This window comes from Myotis brandtii, unplaced genomic scaffold (genome assembly GCF_000412655.1).
Source record: "Myotis brandtii unplaced genomic scaffold, ASM41265v1 scaffold17, whole genome shotgun sequence".
In the NCBI taxonomy this organism is placed as follows: domain Eukaryota; kingdom Metazoa; phylum Chordata; class Mammalia; order Chiroptera; family Vespertilionidae; genus Myotis; species Myotis brandtii.
In genome coordinates, this window is record NW_005356259.1 from 3,607,803 (window position 1) to 3,625,693 (window position 17,891).

General features: G+C 42.8%; 1 protein-coding gene across 3 annotated transcripts in view; it reads right to left on the minus strand.

The window, feature by feature from the left end:
• GSAP (gamma-secretase activating protein) overlaps positions 1–17,891 on the minus strand; it is a 55,541-nt gene that overhangs the window by 10,600 nt on the left and 27,050 nt on the right. For 2 of the 3 annotated variants that reach the window (XM_014536964.1, XM_014536966.1), the window contains 7 exons: positions 9,040–9,168; positions 7,790–7,848; positions 7,096–7,127; positions 6,687–6,803; positions 5,930–6,070; positions 4,702–4,763; positions 1,547–1,642 (listed from right to left, as the gene is read on the minus strand). In XM_014536964.1, coding sequence (XP_014392450.1) covers positions 1,547–1,642; positions 4,702–4,763; positions 5,930–6,070; positions 6,687–6,803; positions 7,096–7,127; positions 7,790–7,848; positions 9,040–9,168 — 636 coding nt within the window. The remainder of the gene's footprint in view (positions 1–1,546; positions 1,643–4,701; positions 4,764–5,929; positions 6,071–6,686; positions 6,804–7,095; positions 7,128–7,789; positions 7,849–9,039; positions 9,169–17,891) is intronic. The other variant, XM_014536965.1, reaches the window with a different exon arrangement.

Sequence of the window (17,891 nt, forward strand, 5' to 3'; positions counted from 1 at the left end):
TAGTGTGTCAATACTAGTACAGCCTCCACTAAGCAGTTATCAGCCATGCATCCAAGCATTGCAGGTGTGGGCAAAGGACAGGGTCTCCCTACAGGCACAGACAAATGCCATTTATTCTCAATTATACAGATTCTCAGTTTCTCTTGAGCTGAAATCAGGTAAGATAATGCGTAATATGTCCAGGTTCTGCAGAAACTTCTGGAACTTGTTTTAGAAAGGCTATCGAGCCACCCTCCTGAGAGGAGCCTGGGAGATGTGGCTGTTGGCCGCTGGGCCGGGGCAGGCAGATTTGGCTTCAATCAGTAACTGCTGAGGCGGAAAGTCAGGGCCACTGAGTTTCCTGAGATGACATCTGTACCATTTCAGGTCCTATTGTGTTCCAGGAGTGTTTCACACAAACTAGTGTCAAAACTTTTATGAGGTTAACTATGGGGAAGAATAATATTTAAACAAAAACTCGTAATACTTTGGAAGGTGAAATCTAAAGTCAACAGAAGTAAAGGTGATAGGCAGATGTGTTAAATAGTTGTATGGTATTAGTTAAAAGACTAAAAAAGTAAGTGAATATCAGCATGGGGAAGATCACTAACACATCGATAAAAGTCAGCCCCTCAGTATAGTTCCACTTCAAGGGTGAATTATTTAAGATAGTTTCAATGCTCTGATTATAAATATCAGTATATGAGAATACCAACCTCTCCTAATACATTAAAAACTATTAAATTCAAAGATATTCTTTTAAAAACAGACACTAATGATTACAATGAAGGCAGAAACTTTAAAAATAAAACATGAAATTAAATGAGGGTCCGATCTAATAAATTTAATCTTCCAGAGTTCAATGCAAAAATATGTATTTGCACAATGGCTCATTTGCATAATGGTCTTACCCAAACTTGGAAAAATGGAGTGTTCTTTCTCTTTCTATGTACTTTTAATTTTTTTTTCCTGGCACATTATTTCTAGGTTCTAAGCAGGGTCAGGCTTCAACTCCATATGCTTTATAAAAGGACCCAAATACAGCTTTAGAATTCAGTCTAACAACATCACTTCTATTTACACATGAACTGGCATTCATTTGGATTACATGGTTTCAGTAAGTGGCTGGATATCTGGTAGATGAGCTGCCAATCGCATCAGCAGATTCTAATGTGGTAGTATTTCTACAACTAACTGGAATCAGGCCTAATTGGACTGTTGGAGCTAATTAAGAATTGAACTTCAAGTTCTCTCATGTTTACATAAACCTCCATGCACAGAAATCATTACCTACTGTTTAATAAAATGCCAAGATAAATTATGAACATTAGGCAACCATGCTAAACTCATCACTGGTTTAGGCTTCATGAGCATACAATCACTATTGGAAGGTTGTGCAATACACCAAGTTCTCTTTGTTTTGAGGGTTTTTTTTCCCCTTTCCTCAATCTATAGCACCCAATATACTGGTTTGAGAATGGGAGACCTCCAAAAACCTAATTTGAAAAATATACTAGGAATTATATACCTGGGCTTTGGGGGATGGAAAACAAAAAGCAAAACCAACCAGTTTTGAACTGTAGTCCAGAACCATCTGTTCAATTTTCTTCTTTTCCACACCCTGTAGATGTCTCGAAAGATGGTCTTTTAGTTCAGACACCATCTGAAAACAGGATATAAATTAGATAAATCACAACCCACCCACTCACACTGGCAACTGGTTTGAGCTGGATCCATTTATTAACGTTCCTTATTAATATGAAAATATTGGGTCTAAAGATCCCACCAGCAGAAACGCATAATCCTCAATCTTCCTCTGATGAGCACAAATCCAGGGTGCCAACGTTTTCAAGAGGAACTATTTCTGATTCATCCAAAGCCCAGGGAGCAGTTGAAAGTCAAGCTCCAGGCCCTGGTGAGAATTCTCCAACGAATTCTCAAACAAAAGTCGTTTACCATGTTATTTTGTCAGACTAAATTCCTAGAAATGGAATTTGTTGGGTCACACACTTAAGGTTTGTGGAGAGATCACCGAAATGCCTTCCATTGTGGTTACACTAATTCTCAACTGCACTGGATGAGGCTGTCCAACTCCCTGTACTCTGAACTTTGCTGGTATGATTTTTAAATTGTTGTCAATTTGATAGACAATAAAAAACAAGCAAACAAAAACACTTGTTCTATTTGTCATTTGAATATAGCAATGTAAACAATTCTTTTTCTTCCCTTCCCATGACTTGAGATTTTTGACCTAAATTTACTTTCAAAAAATTATTGGTCACAGCCTTTATTCATTTCCCTTCTCATGTGTTGCTCTTTTTAAAAATATATATTTTTATTGATTTCAGAGAGAAAGGGAGAGGGAGAGAGAGAAACATCAATGATGAGAGAGAATCATTTATTGACTGCCTCCTGCATGCTCACAGTGGGGATAGAGCATGACCTCCTGATTCATAGTCATTGCTCAACCACTGAGTACGCTGGCCGGGCTGATGTATTGTTCCTGTATTGACCTATACACTTTACTTATACACCAAATGTTAATCATTTATCACAAATATCACAAACAATTTTTCCAAATTTATCATTTGCCTTTTGTTTTTCTGTTTAAATTTTCAATCTATCCTTTCCTATATGTCTATATTCAATAACACACTAAAGGGCCTTCTTTATTTCAAAACTATTTAACTATCCACTTATTCAAATTCTTTCACATAGTTAAATATTGTATATCCTACTCCTTTATCTATCTGATATTTCTATTGGTTTATGGCAGTGATTTTCAATTGATGTGCCACAACAATTTTTAAATTGTTCGAAGGTCAAATAAAAAATGACAACAGCTAACACAATAGCCTCCAGTGCGAATGAATTAAAATTACACTACGTTTTTGCAGAATTTTAGTAATTAGTTTATGTGTGCCCTGAGATGAAAAAGGTTGAAAATTGCTGTTTTATGGTATAAAGTGGTGGTATTTGGGATAGGATGACTCTAACTTAATTTTCTTTCGCAAATAGATAACCATTGACTAAGTTTTTAAAAATTATTTCTTTCCACATTGACTTTTATACATATTACACACTAAAGATTCTAATCACATATCATACTAAAGATCCTAATTAAACTACAGTCTACTATTTTGTACAAGCACCATATTGTCGCTGTCCATGTAGAGCAGGGGTCCTCAAACTACGGCCCGCGGGCCACATGCAAATACAAATATTGTATTTGTTCCCGTTTTGTTTTCTTACTTCAAAATAAGGTATGTGCAAGGAATTTGTCATAGTTTTTTTTAAACTATAGTCTGGCCCTCCAACGGTCTGAGGGACAGTGAACTGGCCCCCTATTTAAAAAGTTTGAGGACCCCTGATGTAGACCAACAACACAGTCAGATATCTGGTAGCGACAGTCCTACACCTCTTTACTGTGTCGACTGAGTCATTTAGTTGCTGGCAGAGACATTTTATTGGCTTTTTTATTTTATGTTATTAATCTAGATGCTAATAAATATTAACCTAGATGCTAATAACTTGTAAATGGGATATTGTTTTCCATTATTATTTCTAACTGGTTAATCCTGACTTTTAAAAAAAAGATAAAATAAATATAGAATCAGCAGCTTACTAACTTGTTCCTTATTTTTCATTTTCCCAGTTGTTTATTTTGTTTGTTTGTAGTATTAGACAGTCTTTGCATCTTCTTTTACTTCTGTTTCTTATTGCATTGGCTGGAATTTCCAGAACCATGTAAAATTTTAGTGAAAATCGCAATGATCCTTAACTTATTTCTGATTTTAATAGAAATGCCTCCAACATTCCATTAAGAAGGATGTTGACTATTAATTAGTATTATATTATTCATTGTCAGTTTTGGTTTTAAGGTTATGCTGGCTTTTTAAAGTGATTAAGACGCTTCCCATCTTTTTTGAAAATAATTTACATGCCATGAGAATTACCTGGTCCTCGAAAGTTTGAAAGAACAGGCTGATTAAATAACCTTGCAGCCTTTTAGGAGATGATCTTTGGCATGTTTTTCTAATTATTTTACAGTAATTGTGCTTTCAGGTCTTCTATCTCTTCTTGGCTCAGGTTTGGGCATTGTATTTGCCAAGGATACTTTGTTTAACTAGAATTTTGAAGTGTGTGAACATGTATTTATACATACTGTTCTCATATGTTTTAACTTGCCATATCTAGTAGTAGATCATCCCATTCCTAAGCTTGCACAGTATTAAAAACATTTTATTAGACTTTCCTGATGTCTCTCATCAGTCTTTTAAAGATTTTGGAGTTATTTACCAATTCTGATCTTTAATTAATTTATTTTGCTTTATATTTGTTTGGTCTTCCTAGTAGTAGGATTTCTTGAGAAAGAATACTTTATTCTGTTTTATTTTAAACCAGAAATACAAATGCCACAGAGACGTTGCTTTTTCCTCATTTTAAAAACTCTTAATGTACATTTCCTTATGATGTTTCGTAATTATATATTTATATTGGGGTAATTGACTAAAGTGTGTCTCCCCCACTAGACTGTAATTCCAAGAGGACAGAAATCACATAGGTGTTCCTTACCACTGAACACACAGGGCGTACAGTGGCTGGACACAAGTCTGTGTTGAAAGAATGAAAAACAAGATCAGGTTGAGAAATACAACTTAGCGCTTTCCTCCCTTCTTGAGCCCATGGTTGCTGCCACCTCAGTGTCCCGCAGACACTCACCAGCCCCACAAGCAGCCTCTGGTGGCTGTCTTCCTCCTGCAAGAGGGGTGTCACTCTTGGCTCTGAAATGAAACAGAGCAATTGTCAAGCAGGAAATGGGCTGGAAAAAAATGGAATCCGCCTGGGTTTCCCCTCTCTTAGTCATTGGGAAAACATGACAGTTCCCAGATAAAATAAAAATTTTTCACTAGGTTAGTGTGACCTACTCCTGCAAGCTGAACTTCTCACTCAGGTGACTGCAAGAGAGCTCTGGGCAGCAGATTCAGGTCGAGACCCGGGGGAGAGAGAACAAAGGAGGGAGGAAGGAAGGGAGAAGGAACACATCTCCCAACAGCAACAGGCTCTGGCTTTGATTTCTCTTCAACACAAAACCTCACCACTGTCCAAGAACTTCTGCTTCATGGGAGACAGAGTAACCTCTCTAAACTCTAAGGGGGACACAAACACAGGGGCAGGGACTTGTTGGAAAAATCACATGACTCCCTTCCTTCTGGCCTCCCATAGTTCAGTGTCTTCGGGAAATACTAAGCTGAGGGGACCAATTACTGTGGCAATAATACTAATGGATATGTTATCAGACTGAAAGCAACTAAATCAACATGGAAAAGTGATATGTAAGGTCAAATCCAATGGCGCTTTCTACACCGTGACTTGCACTTCACCAGCAAGACTGGGAGGGGGGGAGCAGGCGAGCAGTCTCATTGGAAGATCTGCCCTAACACTCCCCTGAGGGCACCTGGGCACCTCTGCCCTGCTCTTCCTGTCCCAGAGGGTCAGGAGGACTGAACTCTGCCGGTCCCCGGGCTGAGGACTCCTTGCGGGAGGCATGAATGCCTCTTGACACCTCAGGAGAAATCCTACATGGATCCCACATAACCTTCATGATTAAGAAGAAACAATGCAGGGTTGAGCCCAGCAGCCCTGAATTTCACACGAGTGTTCCCTTTCTGGCAGTGATGTCATCCTTCCTAGGAAACTGGCACAAGCAAAGCAGGGGCAAGCTCCCAAAAAGGTGTCAAGAGAAAATGACTTGTCACAGGACGCGAGCAGGCCTGAAGGACAGGAGCAGAAGGGGCTCCTCGGGTGGGCGGAGCCAACAACAGAAACAGACCACAGCAACGTTTCCCATATTGCAAACCCCTGAATCCCACACGTTCACACCCCGCGCACTGGGCAGGACCCTGCTGACAGCTGCTGCCAGGGCTGGTGATGCAACCCCTGGCCTCACCATGGATGGCCTGGTAACAGGCAGAGGCTGGGCCCTGGGGCCGTGCAGTGGGCCCAGGCTCCATCTGCCTGGGCTGGCTGACAAGTTCACCGTCACGGTGCATGAGGGTGGAGTCCACAGCTGCGGATGTGCAGCAATACACTGTATAGAACAATTTCCGTTAGGGTCACCCAACATATACCTAACATCCAAGCCCATAAACATAAGTGAGATATAAAAGCGACAACTTTTTAAATAAAGACTGACTTGTATGAACCCTGAGAGAGTTCTACTGACAAGACTGCAAAAGGGCTTATACCTGGATATGCTTAGCAATCTCCTCCCCCAGTTTTCCCAGCTAAGTCCCCTTGGTTGTCAAGACCCGCCCCAACCATCCCTACTCCTGACCCAACCATCCCTACTCCTGCCCTCACCCCTTGCTCCTTGCCCCTCACACCTGCACCCTAAGGTTACATAGCACCTATCATCTGGTTTAGAAATTATGTGTTAGCATTTCTTCCTCATGCACGAATGATATACCAGCCACCCCAGGTATCCCACATGTGCCAAGAGCTATAGCATTTACTCTCCTTTTCTCCCCATCCTTGCCCTGAGGAGGACCACACAAAATGGTTAAATGGTTTGCCTAAAAGGACACGGTTAGCATGAGGCCCAGCTGGAGTTTAAGCCAGTCCTGTCTGGCTCCAAGCCCAGGATCTTCCCTCACATCGCTGGGCTTACCTAGGGACTCCTCATCTTTGCGCCCCTATGACCTCACCCAGTGAGCGCCCAAGTGTCGACCAAAATGAACGCAGCACACCAGTCAAAGGCCCTTGTGTGATCAGACAGCTGGAGGGAGTGGCGCCCTGAGCCAAGGGAATTTCCAAAGCGCATCCTGTGGGTACAGCCAGTGGGCATGTTAACTAGATCAACTCCATGCGGGAAAATAATGAAAGCCAGAGGCCAGCACTCCGGGACCGACAAGCAAAGCACACTCAGCAGCTGTCCCTGAAGGTCCCGGTGCCAAGACAGACAAGCATGGAGCTCGGACAGGAAGATGTTAAAGGTGCTGCCTCCACTGCACTGTTGGAAGTGGGTTTCTTGCCAACCCCCAGTGGAAGGACGAAGGGTGTTACAAACAAAACCCTGACTGGAATCCAAAGGCTTGATTGCAGGTCTTTTCTTACCCGAATTCCTTGCTTCTAGGTTAGAAATCACCCTACAAAGAAATGAGCCCATGTTATTCACACAGGAAACATTCTTTTTTTTTAATGAAAGCCACAATAGCGTACAATGATAGCCTCCTCTAACAACCCCTGCAGAAACTGTTTCTCAGGCGGGTGAAAACCTCAAAAACTTTCATCAACTTGGCAAAAGCCACATTAGGCAATTATGAAACTCAAAGCCCTTTAGTGCAAACAATGACAATAATTTAGAACAATTGCAGCTCTTAGCTATTGGAAATAATGGGAACAGAAAATAGAACAGAAGTTGGAATGGGGCCTGTACTTGTAGCATTCTGAGATGACTCACTATCCAGAAAATCTGCTTTCAAAATAAGAGCAAGCTCACAGGCCAATATCACTTTTTAAATCAGCCTACTGTCTGTACCCCCCTAAAGTGCTCAATTAATAAGGGCTTTCTCTACCACTTCCTTACAAATCATCCATCCATAGGGCACAGACCTGTAAGGCTTAACAGATCAGCTTTTCCACCAGAAACTCTGACATCAAACTCCACAATGGGGCCCCACTGGCTGCATTCAGTGAGTTGACAGCATCATGATACACAAAGAAAGTCAGCTACTTCCATGAAAAGCAGCCAAAAAATAATGCAAATGATAAGCATCTTACAGATACAAGAATCCCCAGTTTCACTTACTTTACTGCATTATCAAGAATATTCCTCACATACGCCTTGGACCTTCTTTTTCCTGTTTTCTAGGAGTGAGAATATGTCAGAGGTATAAAAGCTGAAGGTATTATGGGTGACATTTTTCAAATCAAGAACATAATGGAATACAATTAAGAGTTTCAGGAAATGCCCTGACTGGTTTGGCTCAGTGGATAGAACGTCGGCCTGCGGACTGAGGGGTCCCGGGTTCGATTCCGGTCAAGGGCATGTACCTTGGTTGCGGGCACATCCCCAGTAGGGAGTGTGCAGGAAGCAGCTGATCGATGTTTCTCTCATATCGATGTTTCTAACTCTCTATCCCTCTCCCTTCCTCTCTGTAAAAAATCAATAAAATATATTTAAAAAAATAAAAGAGTTTCAGGAAAAAGAAATATACCTTCCAGGTAAACAGATAAAATACCTAGATTATTAAAACTTTGTTTCTCTAAAACTATTATAAATTTACTAGAGGCCCAGTGCACAGATTCATGCACTGGTGGGGTCCCTCAGCCTGGCCTGCGGGGATGGGGCTGAAACCGGCTCTCCGACATCCCCTAAGGGGTCCCAGATTGCAAGAGGGTTGTTCTCAGATGACACACCCCAGAATCGGGCTCCCTCCTCTCTGGTTCCAGGTACATCACCCAATAACTGCAGCTGCCAAGTCACTGCAGCTTGGCAGCTCCTGTGTTGAGCGTCAGTCCTCTGGTGGTCATTGTGCATTATAGCTACTGGTAAGAGCATCTGCCCCCTGGTGGTCATTGCGTATCATAGCTACCGGTTGGACAGTCGGATGGTTGCTCAGGGTTTTATATATACAGATAGGACATTGCAAGTCAACTATACATTAATATACAGTAATACTACAACTATATACAACAACCCTCAGGTACTCTTCACCCGCAATCTCCCCAATGTTTACCTCTTATATAAATGACTATACGTGGTACACTATCCAAATCAGACACTGACACTGGTACAGTGAGTGTACAGTGCTGTCATTTTATCACATGCGTAGATTCATGTACCACCACAATCAAGAGACAGAAGGGCTCTATCACCCAAAGAAGCATCAGAGAAGCACCTCTGACTGCCTATTGGGAGACTGGTAGCCACAACATAAAAGTGCCTGGCATTGGGGAGGTGCTGCAAAGGGAAGCAGCCTTATGACTTGGGGGTATCACCTGGATCTAACATGCATGCTCTTGCTTCTTGCTTTGTTGTTGTGAACCCACGCGTACCTCTTCTGAGATCAGGCTGTGCCACTCTCTCCTGACCGCGCTGTTGTTATAGTGTAAGTGTGGCTTGGAGTACTTAACATATTCCAGGTTGGCATTCAGTTTTTCCCAGTAGTTCTTAAAGCTATGCACCTGTAGGGGACAAAAACATCTGTGAGCTTGAGCAGCGGGCCCTGTTGGCCAAACTACCCAGGAGGGCCACACAAGCCTGCTACCAACCTGGGATCCCTGACTTCCTCAGCTCGTATGGGGCAGCATTTCCGAGTGAGTACCTGCCATGCAGGATGGCATTCTCATGCCAATAGGGATTCTAAAGTAGAGAGATTTAAAGAGTCTTTGCTTCCCCACTTCCTTTCCTACCCCCTTTTACACAGAGAGAGCCGCTGCTCCCTTCCCCAAACTGGTATGACTCCCCTGGGTTAAGGCTAAGCGGGTCAGCCTATGTTAAACACACAGTGTTGTATCAACAATGCCATGTTCAGTCAGAGAATGTTCATGAGATTTGGAGCGCATGGAATAGGCTCACTTTCCCACCAAGCTTATCTACTGCCAAAGAATTTATTTTTCAAAACGTAGGAATCGGAAAGGTGAAGTGAACTAGCTTCACATCCAGTTGTCAAATACTCCAGAACAGAATAGTTGGCATCCTAATTAGGTCTTTGACTTATTGATATAATTGTACTACCCTGAAGCAAGAATGTATCCATTAGGTTCATTTTTAAATTAAATGAAATATTAAGCCTCTTCAATGTTGAAGGATATAGTGACACAAATTGTTTTCTTTTAAATCAATGAAGATAAATCTATGATACACACGTTCTTGCCAACGTGTGTATCATATAAAATATGCAATTATAAAAGATTTGAATGGAGCCAAGGTTGCAATATGAGGCCATAAAACAAAGTGAGCTAATGCTTACTGTGGCAACAGACTTGGCTGTATTGCAAGAGAAAAAATAAGAAATAAAATATGCCTCAATCAAGAAACATGCCGCCCTGGCCGGTTTGGCCCAGTGGATAGAGCATCAGCCTGGGGACTGAAGGTCCTGGGTTTAATTCCGGCCACGGGCACAGGCCCAGGTTGCAGGCTTGATCCCCAGTAGGGGGCGTGCAGGAGGCAGCCGATCAATGATTCTCTCTCATTGATGTTTCTATCTCTCTCTCCCTCTCCCTTCCTCTCTGAAATGAATAAAAATATATTTTAAAAAAGAAAAGAAACATGCCCTTATGTTAAACAAGAGCACATTATCCAAATTCTTACTGAACGGACGGTCATAATTGGTTCAAAATGGGTTTTGGAGTATCTGTGAAGTGAGTTACATAATAATAACTGCCATTTTAGGAGCCTGAAAGCCCAGTCCAGCCAACAATCCTTCTCACAAAGACAAAAACCTATTTCCAAGACAGTGCCATTTCTAGGGGAATCGTAACACTGGAGCCAGGTCATACTCCCCCTGTCCTATCTCGTTCACCTTTTCTTTCGTTTTCCGTTAATTTATACTGAATGTATCTTTATTCATCCTTTGGACTTCCTTGTATTGAAATAATAATAATAATGAAAGTAAATCCTGCTAATATTAGGTCCCTGATGGTTAAGTTACTGCAACTTACTTGCTATTTCACCTCTGGGCCCAGGCACAGGGCAGCCAAAAGCCAGAAAACTTATTGGTGTTGTGGTGACATCTAGTGGTCAATGAAGCTATCGGCTTTTCCTGCATTGGACAGGCGTTCCACCATGCGGCCCGCAGGTTATGTGAGGGGAGAAATGCGGTGTCCTACCTGTCACAGGGCCTCTTCCCCTCAGACCAAATGCCACCCTCCCATCAGAAGACCCCACCTCCCACACCCACGCTGTGGGTCCTCAGAAAATCTCTCTCCCAAACTGCCTTCCTCCTCCTCACTCCCCCACTTAAAAAATCCCTTTTCTCAGCTGAGAAAAAAACAGGTAAAGCAAGTCCATGGACAGGCTTCACAGGGGCTCATGAACCCACTGCTGGCATATGAAATGGAGTGTGTGTTTGTATGAGCTCTTTTCTGGGAAGGTCGATAGTTTGCACCAGATTTTCAAAGAAATCCATGGCCTGAAATAGTTCAAAACCACTGAGTTTGAAGGAAAAGAATCTAAGTTTAAAACAACGACAGCAGCTTACACTTAAATAAGAAACACTGTTAGCCAAAAGTCCCCAAAATATTTTAATAAAAACTTACAGGTCTTTCATGGAGGCCACTGGGCTGCATGTTATACTGTAGCTATTGAGGGAGTACAGAGAGCAATGCCCAGCATATGTCACTACGTGGTATCTACTGGATAACTGATGCAACCTTTTGAGCTATAAAAATTCATGGGAATCATTGTAAATTGGGAGATCTATTCGGAAGTCTGGTTAATAGATGAGACCCAAAGGATGAAAAGGATTTGAGTAAGTGAAGGATAAGAAGAGGACGTTCCAAGGGGAGCTCTGAGGAAGTGAGTGAAGACTGAGACACCCCAGTGTGGATTCTGGGTTTAGATCAGAGGCAGAGCCTTGGAGAAAGCAGAGAAAACAACCAACAACACTTCATTCTCGGAGGTGAAGATAGCTGCCTCTGGATTTGATTCCAAACGTCAGCAGCCACTGAATCCCATCCCCTGGAGATGTAACTGTTTGGGGCGTGACCTGAGCCTCCTGAGTTTCACAGGTTCCCCAGGCAATCCTACCGTTCAGCCAGCGCTGAGAACACCACTTGAGCATGTCCAGGTAATCCCAGTCCCGACGCCCACCCTCGAACATTTTCCTCTATCTGCACCCCTGGTTAAAGGTGGAGGAAGGCTGAGGTTGTGTTGTTAAGTGACAGGAGACAGCATTAAAGAGGAGGTTGGGGCCAATCTGTGAAGGATCTCAACTGCCAGTGAGTACCAGCATGCTCATTAATCCAGAGAATATACGAAGCCCACGATAAAATTGTAGATATTGGGGGCACTGCACAACCACATCCTAACAGCCAACCGGGGAGCACAGACAGCCACTCCTCTCAGTCAACCAGCACTGATGGAACTACTTGTTTACTAAGCGCTGTATTCATCAGAAACAACTGAGCAAAGAGAAAGCCCGAGAAACGCATACTGGCTACTTTAAAAGAACTCACAAAACTTTAAAATACACACACACAAGCTTTATAAGAAAGATACCCATGAATTTAGTTGCTTCTGGGAGACGTGGTGTTAGAAGCCATTAGATACTCCAGGAACAACCCAGAATTTTTCTACTCAAAGGGGAGTTTTAAACTTTGATTTTGAAAGAAGTTTCTTCTTGAGAAATAATCTATTTTTGTCTCCTAGGATGACATGGAATAATTAACAAATGTAGACAATGACAACTATTAACTGAACAAAAGAACGAAAGAGTTACATTAAGGGACTGTTTCCCATTTATGATTTGGATTGCCAGTTGATTTTTTTTAAAAAAGTATTTTTAAGCCCTGTGGTGCAGGCTCATCTGCAAATTGCTGTCAGGAGAAAACATCTGCCCTTCATTTCCAAACAGCCCTCTGGCTCTGGTCCTAAGTCTTCTGATTCACCAGCATCTTCTCACTGGAGAGGAAGCCAACTCGGAGAGAACCTTCCCTCTCCAGGCCAGGGCTCAACCAGCAGGGCTAACGCTCCATGCACTCTGGCTCGTCAGTGGATACCATCTCGGTATCAGCCTTTACTTGCAGCCCAGAGAAACACAGTGACCCACCACCTCCAGCACAGACAGAATAAAATAGAGAAGTCTATGTGTCCTCGAAGCCAGCGAGGCACCACACTAAGCCAAGATGCTCTGGTGGCTGGACTCCTGAGGTGACAGAGTGAAAGGCTCAGCCTCTCTGGCTGCATCTTGTTCAAGCCTGTGTTGTTCCCATGGCTTTCCGGCTAACAGCTTCTGCTTGGTGTTGCATATAGACATGATAATCATTAGAGGTATGCCACTTGCACCTTACATTTTACAAAACAGCCCCTTACCAAAAAATGCCTTTCCTGAGGAGATAGGGGAACTATGTACAAAAATAATAACTGTTTATCAAGGATTTGCAGGAACCTCATGACTGAACTCACATCAACTAGAGTGAACAGGCTAAGAACAAAGAAGTTTCGCCATCTTCCTCAGACCCCTGCTGGTGCCCAGATGTCTGCCACCCTCAGTCACCTCTTGCCCCTACCATTTCCCCTCCCTTGATATAAAAGAAGCCTGAATTCTGTACTTTCTCAGGATGGTTCTTTAGGATGCTAGTCCGCCATATTCTTGGCTTGCTGGCTTTCTGAATAAAGTCACCTTTTCTTGCCTCAACACCTTGTCACTCAACTTATTGGCTTCTGGGCAGAGAGTGGTACGAGCGTGGACTCAGTTTCACTGAGGCTTCCTGTTAAGGATGGCATGTTGCAAGTGCAAGTTCTCCTATTTATAAACGGACTTCCTCCTTTTCCTAACATCTAGTAACAAAGAGATCTCTTCTTAGCTGGGTGAAGTTCTCGTAGCCATTTTTCATAGGTTTTATTTTAATGTAATCACTAAATATGGCTCTAAATTATTCCATCTCAAAATCAGCATGTACCCTGAGAACGCCCATACTAAGGTATTTCCCTCCTGTCAGCCTTAAGAATGAAACATTATGTCTCCAACCAAAATTCTGAATAAGAGCAGCAGCATAGCCTAGTGCAGTGATGGCGAACCTTTTGAGCTCGGCGTGTCAGCATTTTGAAAAACCCTAACTTAACTCTGGTGCCGTGTCACATATAGAAATTTTTTGATATTTGCAACCATAGTAAAACAAAGACTTATATTTTTGATATTTATTTTATATATTTAAATGCCATTTAACAAAGAAAAATCAACCAAAACAATGAGTTCGCGTGTCACCTCTGACACGCGTGTCATAGGTTCGCCATCACTGGCCTAGTGACTAGTAGGAGAGAAACAAAAACAAGAATCCTTGATCCTGGGTGTGTTCTTCAATTGCATCGTCGGAGAAGTAAACTGTCACATCTCTACAGCTATGACAGGAGTGGGTTTACCAGCCTGGTGCTCTGTTTTTAGTAAGTAGTGTTTCATAAAATTGTTTTACAATGTTAATTTTACTTGCCATAACTCACTGTCCAGAAATGTTGTATAGGAAAAATTCTTTTTTTTTCTCTACTACAGTCTACTCACAGAATATTTCACTTCTGGTCACCAAATATGTGAGGGTTTTTCCCCACATCTATCAGTTCTCTAACATCAGTTGGGTGTCGACCATTGGACTTAATTTTGACACTCTCTACCTAGAGACAGTGTTAGATCCCACAGGTTAAGGGCTCCGTCCCATAAAAATGCCCCCTTCTTCAGATGTTTCTCTACTACAGTCTACTCACAGAATACTTCACTTCTGGTCACCAAATATGTGAGGGTTTTTCCCCACATCTATCAGTTCTCTAACATCAGTTGGGTGTCGACCATTGGACTTAATTTTGACACTCTCTACCTAGAGACAGTGTTAGATCCCACAGGTTAAGGGCTCCGTCCCATAAAAATGCCCCCTTCTTCAGATGCCAATCGCAAGTCCAGGTTGTCACCTGTGCTTCTAACTGCTAGTCGGTGAGTTGAAGGTTTCCAGAACCTCCTCCTTGGGTTTGATAATTTGCAACAGTTGTTCACAGAATTCAGGAAAACAGGTTCCTTATTATAAAAAGACACAGTTTAGGAAGGGCCAGATGGAAGAGATGCAAAGGGCAAGGCATGTGGAAAGGGGCTATGAGCTTCTATGCCCCCTCCAGGCACACCACCCTCCCTGCACATCCACATGCTCACCCAGCCCAGAAGCGCTCCATATCCGTTCGTTAGGACTCTTCCCGGAGGCTCCCCTACAAAGGCATGGCTGGGTGAATCATTCGCCATTGGTGATTGAACTCAATCTCTAGCAATCCTCACCTCAGGAGGTGGGGAGTGGGGGTGGGGCTGAAAGTGCCAACCCTCTAATCACCTGGCTGCTTCTCAGGGCCACAGTCCCACCCTTAGGTGCTTTTCAAAAGCACCTCAATAAGGTCATCTCAGATGTGGTTGAAAGGGGCTGCTTATAAATAACAAAAGACACTCTCACCTCCCTGCTGTGGTGCCATTTCAGAAACTGGGAACAAACACTAACTATTATAACAAAAGATGTCCCTGTAATGCTTATCACTTAGGAAATGATAAAGATTTTAGGAGCTCTGTGCCAGGAACTATGGATATGTCTGGAAGACCAAATATATATTTCTAGTTATAACACAATATCACATATGTATAAAATGAACTTTGAAAAATCAATTATTTCCCACATAACCAATGGACATTTCTGATAAAGCTACATTTTTATCAAAGCAACAATTCTCATTTTTAAAAACTGTCAGCTGTGGGGCATGGTGGTACATGGTGGAGCGAGATGTCCCAGGGTCACAGGGCCGCAGGGCCACAGGGCTGAACGGTGGCTGTGGCTGCTGGTGCATCAGTGCAAGGCAAAGTCTATTAAATGTTGAGGAAAGGGAGAGGGGGGAAAGGGAGAAGGAGAGAGAGGGGGAGAGAGAGGGAGAGAGAGACAGAGGAGAGAGAGAGAGAGAAATGTCGATGTGAGAGAGACACATGGATCTGCCACCTCCTGCAAGCACCCCGATCAGGGATGGAACCCAGCTTTAAAGGTGTCTTCCACTGATCATCACAGTGACGTGTGACAAGCTCCCTGGGGAATCTGGACACATCTGTCAGAATCACAAACCGCGGCAATCCTACTTTAAGACGTGGCCCTGTTGGTAATCTCGCACACGTGCGCTAAAACCTTTATCACCAAGGCTCGTGGAAATATTGTGTGTTTGAAAAAGGGCAGAAACAACTTAAATACTATCGATAGTGATATTAATTAAATAAAGCATGGCACAGCCCTAGTATTACATTTTTAAAAAATAAATTAAATAAAGTGCCATTTCATTGTGGCTCTGGCTTTTAAAAAGATAATCAGCTGTTACACTGTGACTGCATCAGTAGTTTGGATCTCTAACAAACTTTTCACTTAAGCCAGTGGTTCTCAACCTGTGGGTCGCGACCCCATTGGCGGTCGAACGACCCTTTCACAGGGGTCGCCTCAGACCATCCTGCATATCAGATATTTACATTACGATTCATAACAGTAGCAACATTACAGTTATGAAGTAGCAATGACAATCATTTTATGGTTGGGTCACAACATGAGGAACTGTATTTAAAGGGCCAGAAGGTGGAGAACCACTGATGTAAGCGATGGTGGTTGTCGGTATTGGGAAGGTCAAGGAAAAGGTGTCATGGTGTTTCACTAAGCCATTCATTAGACTCATGCTCTGCCCAGTTAAAACGGTATTTTTAAACTTTTTAAGAAAAGAGGCATAATTAAATAAACAAGTCTAAATGGAGCAGTCAGCTACCCTTCTCCCAATTGCTCGGCGGCCTTCAGACACCTGACAGACACTTACAGCCACACCCTCCCTCCTGAGTGGTCGTAGGCGGGCCAGTCTCTGGGTCAGGTAGTTAATAACCTCTAAACAAATGATGAAATAAGAGGCTTCCATTTTTTATAAAATGAAACTAAAGATGTCTGGCTTAAAAAATACTTGGGTAAAAATACTACATTTCTCCATCTTTGGGATGCTCTTTCAACTTTTATCTTTATTTTCAAGTTACTCTTCCTTTTTTAAATCTGTACTAGTACATGCTTCCTGTGGTAGGACAGTCTTACTAGTTTCTCTTGTCATCATAAAATCAAGAATGATTTTTAACCTTTTTTCAAAAGTTGCCGCTTCCCTAGAGAAAGCCATGCTTTAAGAAGGGATAAAATCATCCTAGGAAACTGCTCTTGATGACATTCCTTTTAGGATGAGACTTGTTTTAATATACCCTTTTTTTCCTTTTTAAAATTCTTTTGAAAGTAATTTCATAAAGTAAGGAAGCCTGTTGTCTTTTGGGTGGCAATCCTCTAATTCAACTGGTTTATGTGTCCTAACATGTTCATAGGGGCAAAAGCACGTTTACAGTTTGAATACGTGAAAGTTTATTCTTTATTATTATTTATTAATCATTGTCTTATTTATTTGTATTATAACTGTAAACCTACTTTTACCCACCCCTGTATATGAAACGTCTGTAAAGTGCTCCGCTTCAAACTAAAATTATCTGCAGAGAAAGCAGGAGGAAAGCACGTATCCAGTTGCATTTTTCCTTCCCTCTCCCGACTCCTTATCAGGGCAGTCACACCAAGGAGAACAGAAGCAATTGTGGGTCAGAGTAAACAGGGGGTCCCTTGGGCCTCACGGAAAGTCTGGCTGCAAGCATGCTTTCAGAGGTCGCGTAGGATTCAGGTTATAGGTGCTCAGAGCCAACTGCTGTCAGGTGAGCGTGGCAAGAACAGTCTTATAACTGGGGCTGGGGGGGAGGCACAGAGGGTGGGATGTGTCACCCAACAAGGTCCCTCACAATATAATTAAGCTGGAACTTGGGGTAGAAAAAGTTGGTCAGAGGCAGCAGCATTCAGTGATGAGTATCATTCAAGCAGAGATGGAGAAACAAATGAGAGATATCAGGGCCAGGTGTCCTGCGAAGCGGAAGGTACTGATTAGTCTTCCAGGCCGAGTGACTGGGGTCGGGGTGAGGGAACTGGCCAGGCCAAACCCAGGACCATCTTCTCCTGAGCCCAAGGCCAGTCCCAGCAGTAGACCCCTGAGCCCCACCCCCCTCACCCCAGCCCTCTCTCATCCCCAGTGCATCACTGTGACCTCAACCGCCCACGGCTTTCCCCCAGCTGCCCAGGCCTGGCAGGCCCTTCATGGATCCAAAAGAATCAAATGTAAAGAAAAGGCAGTT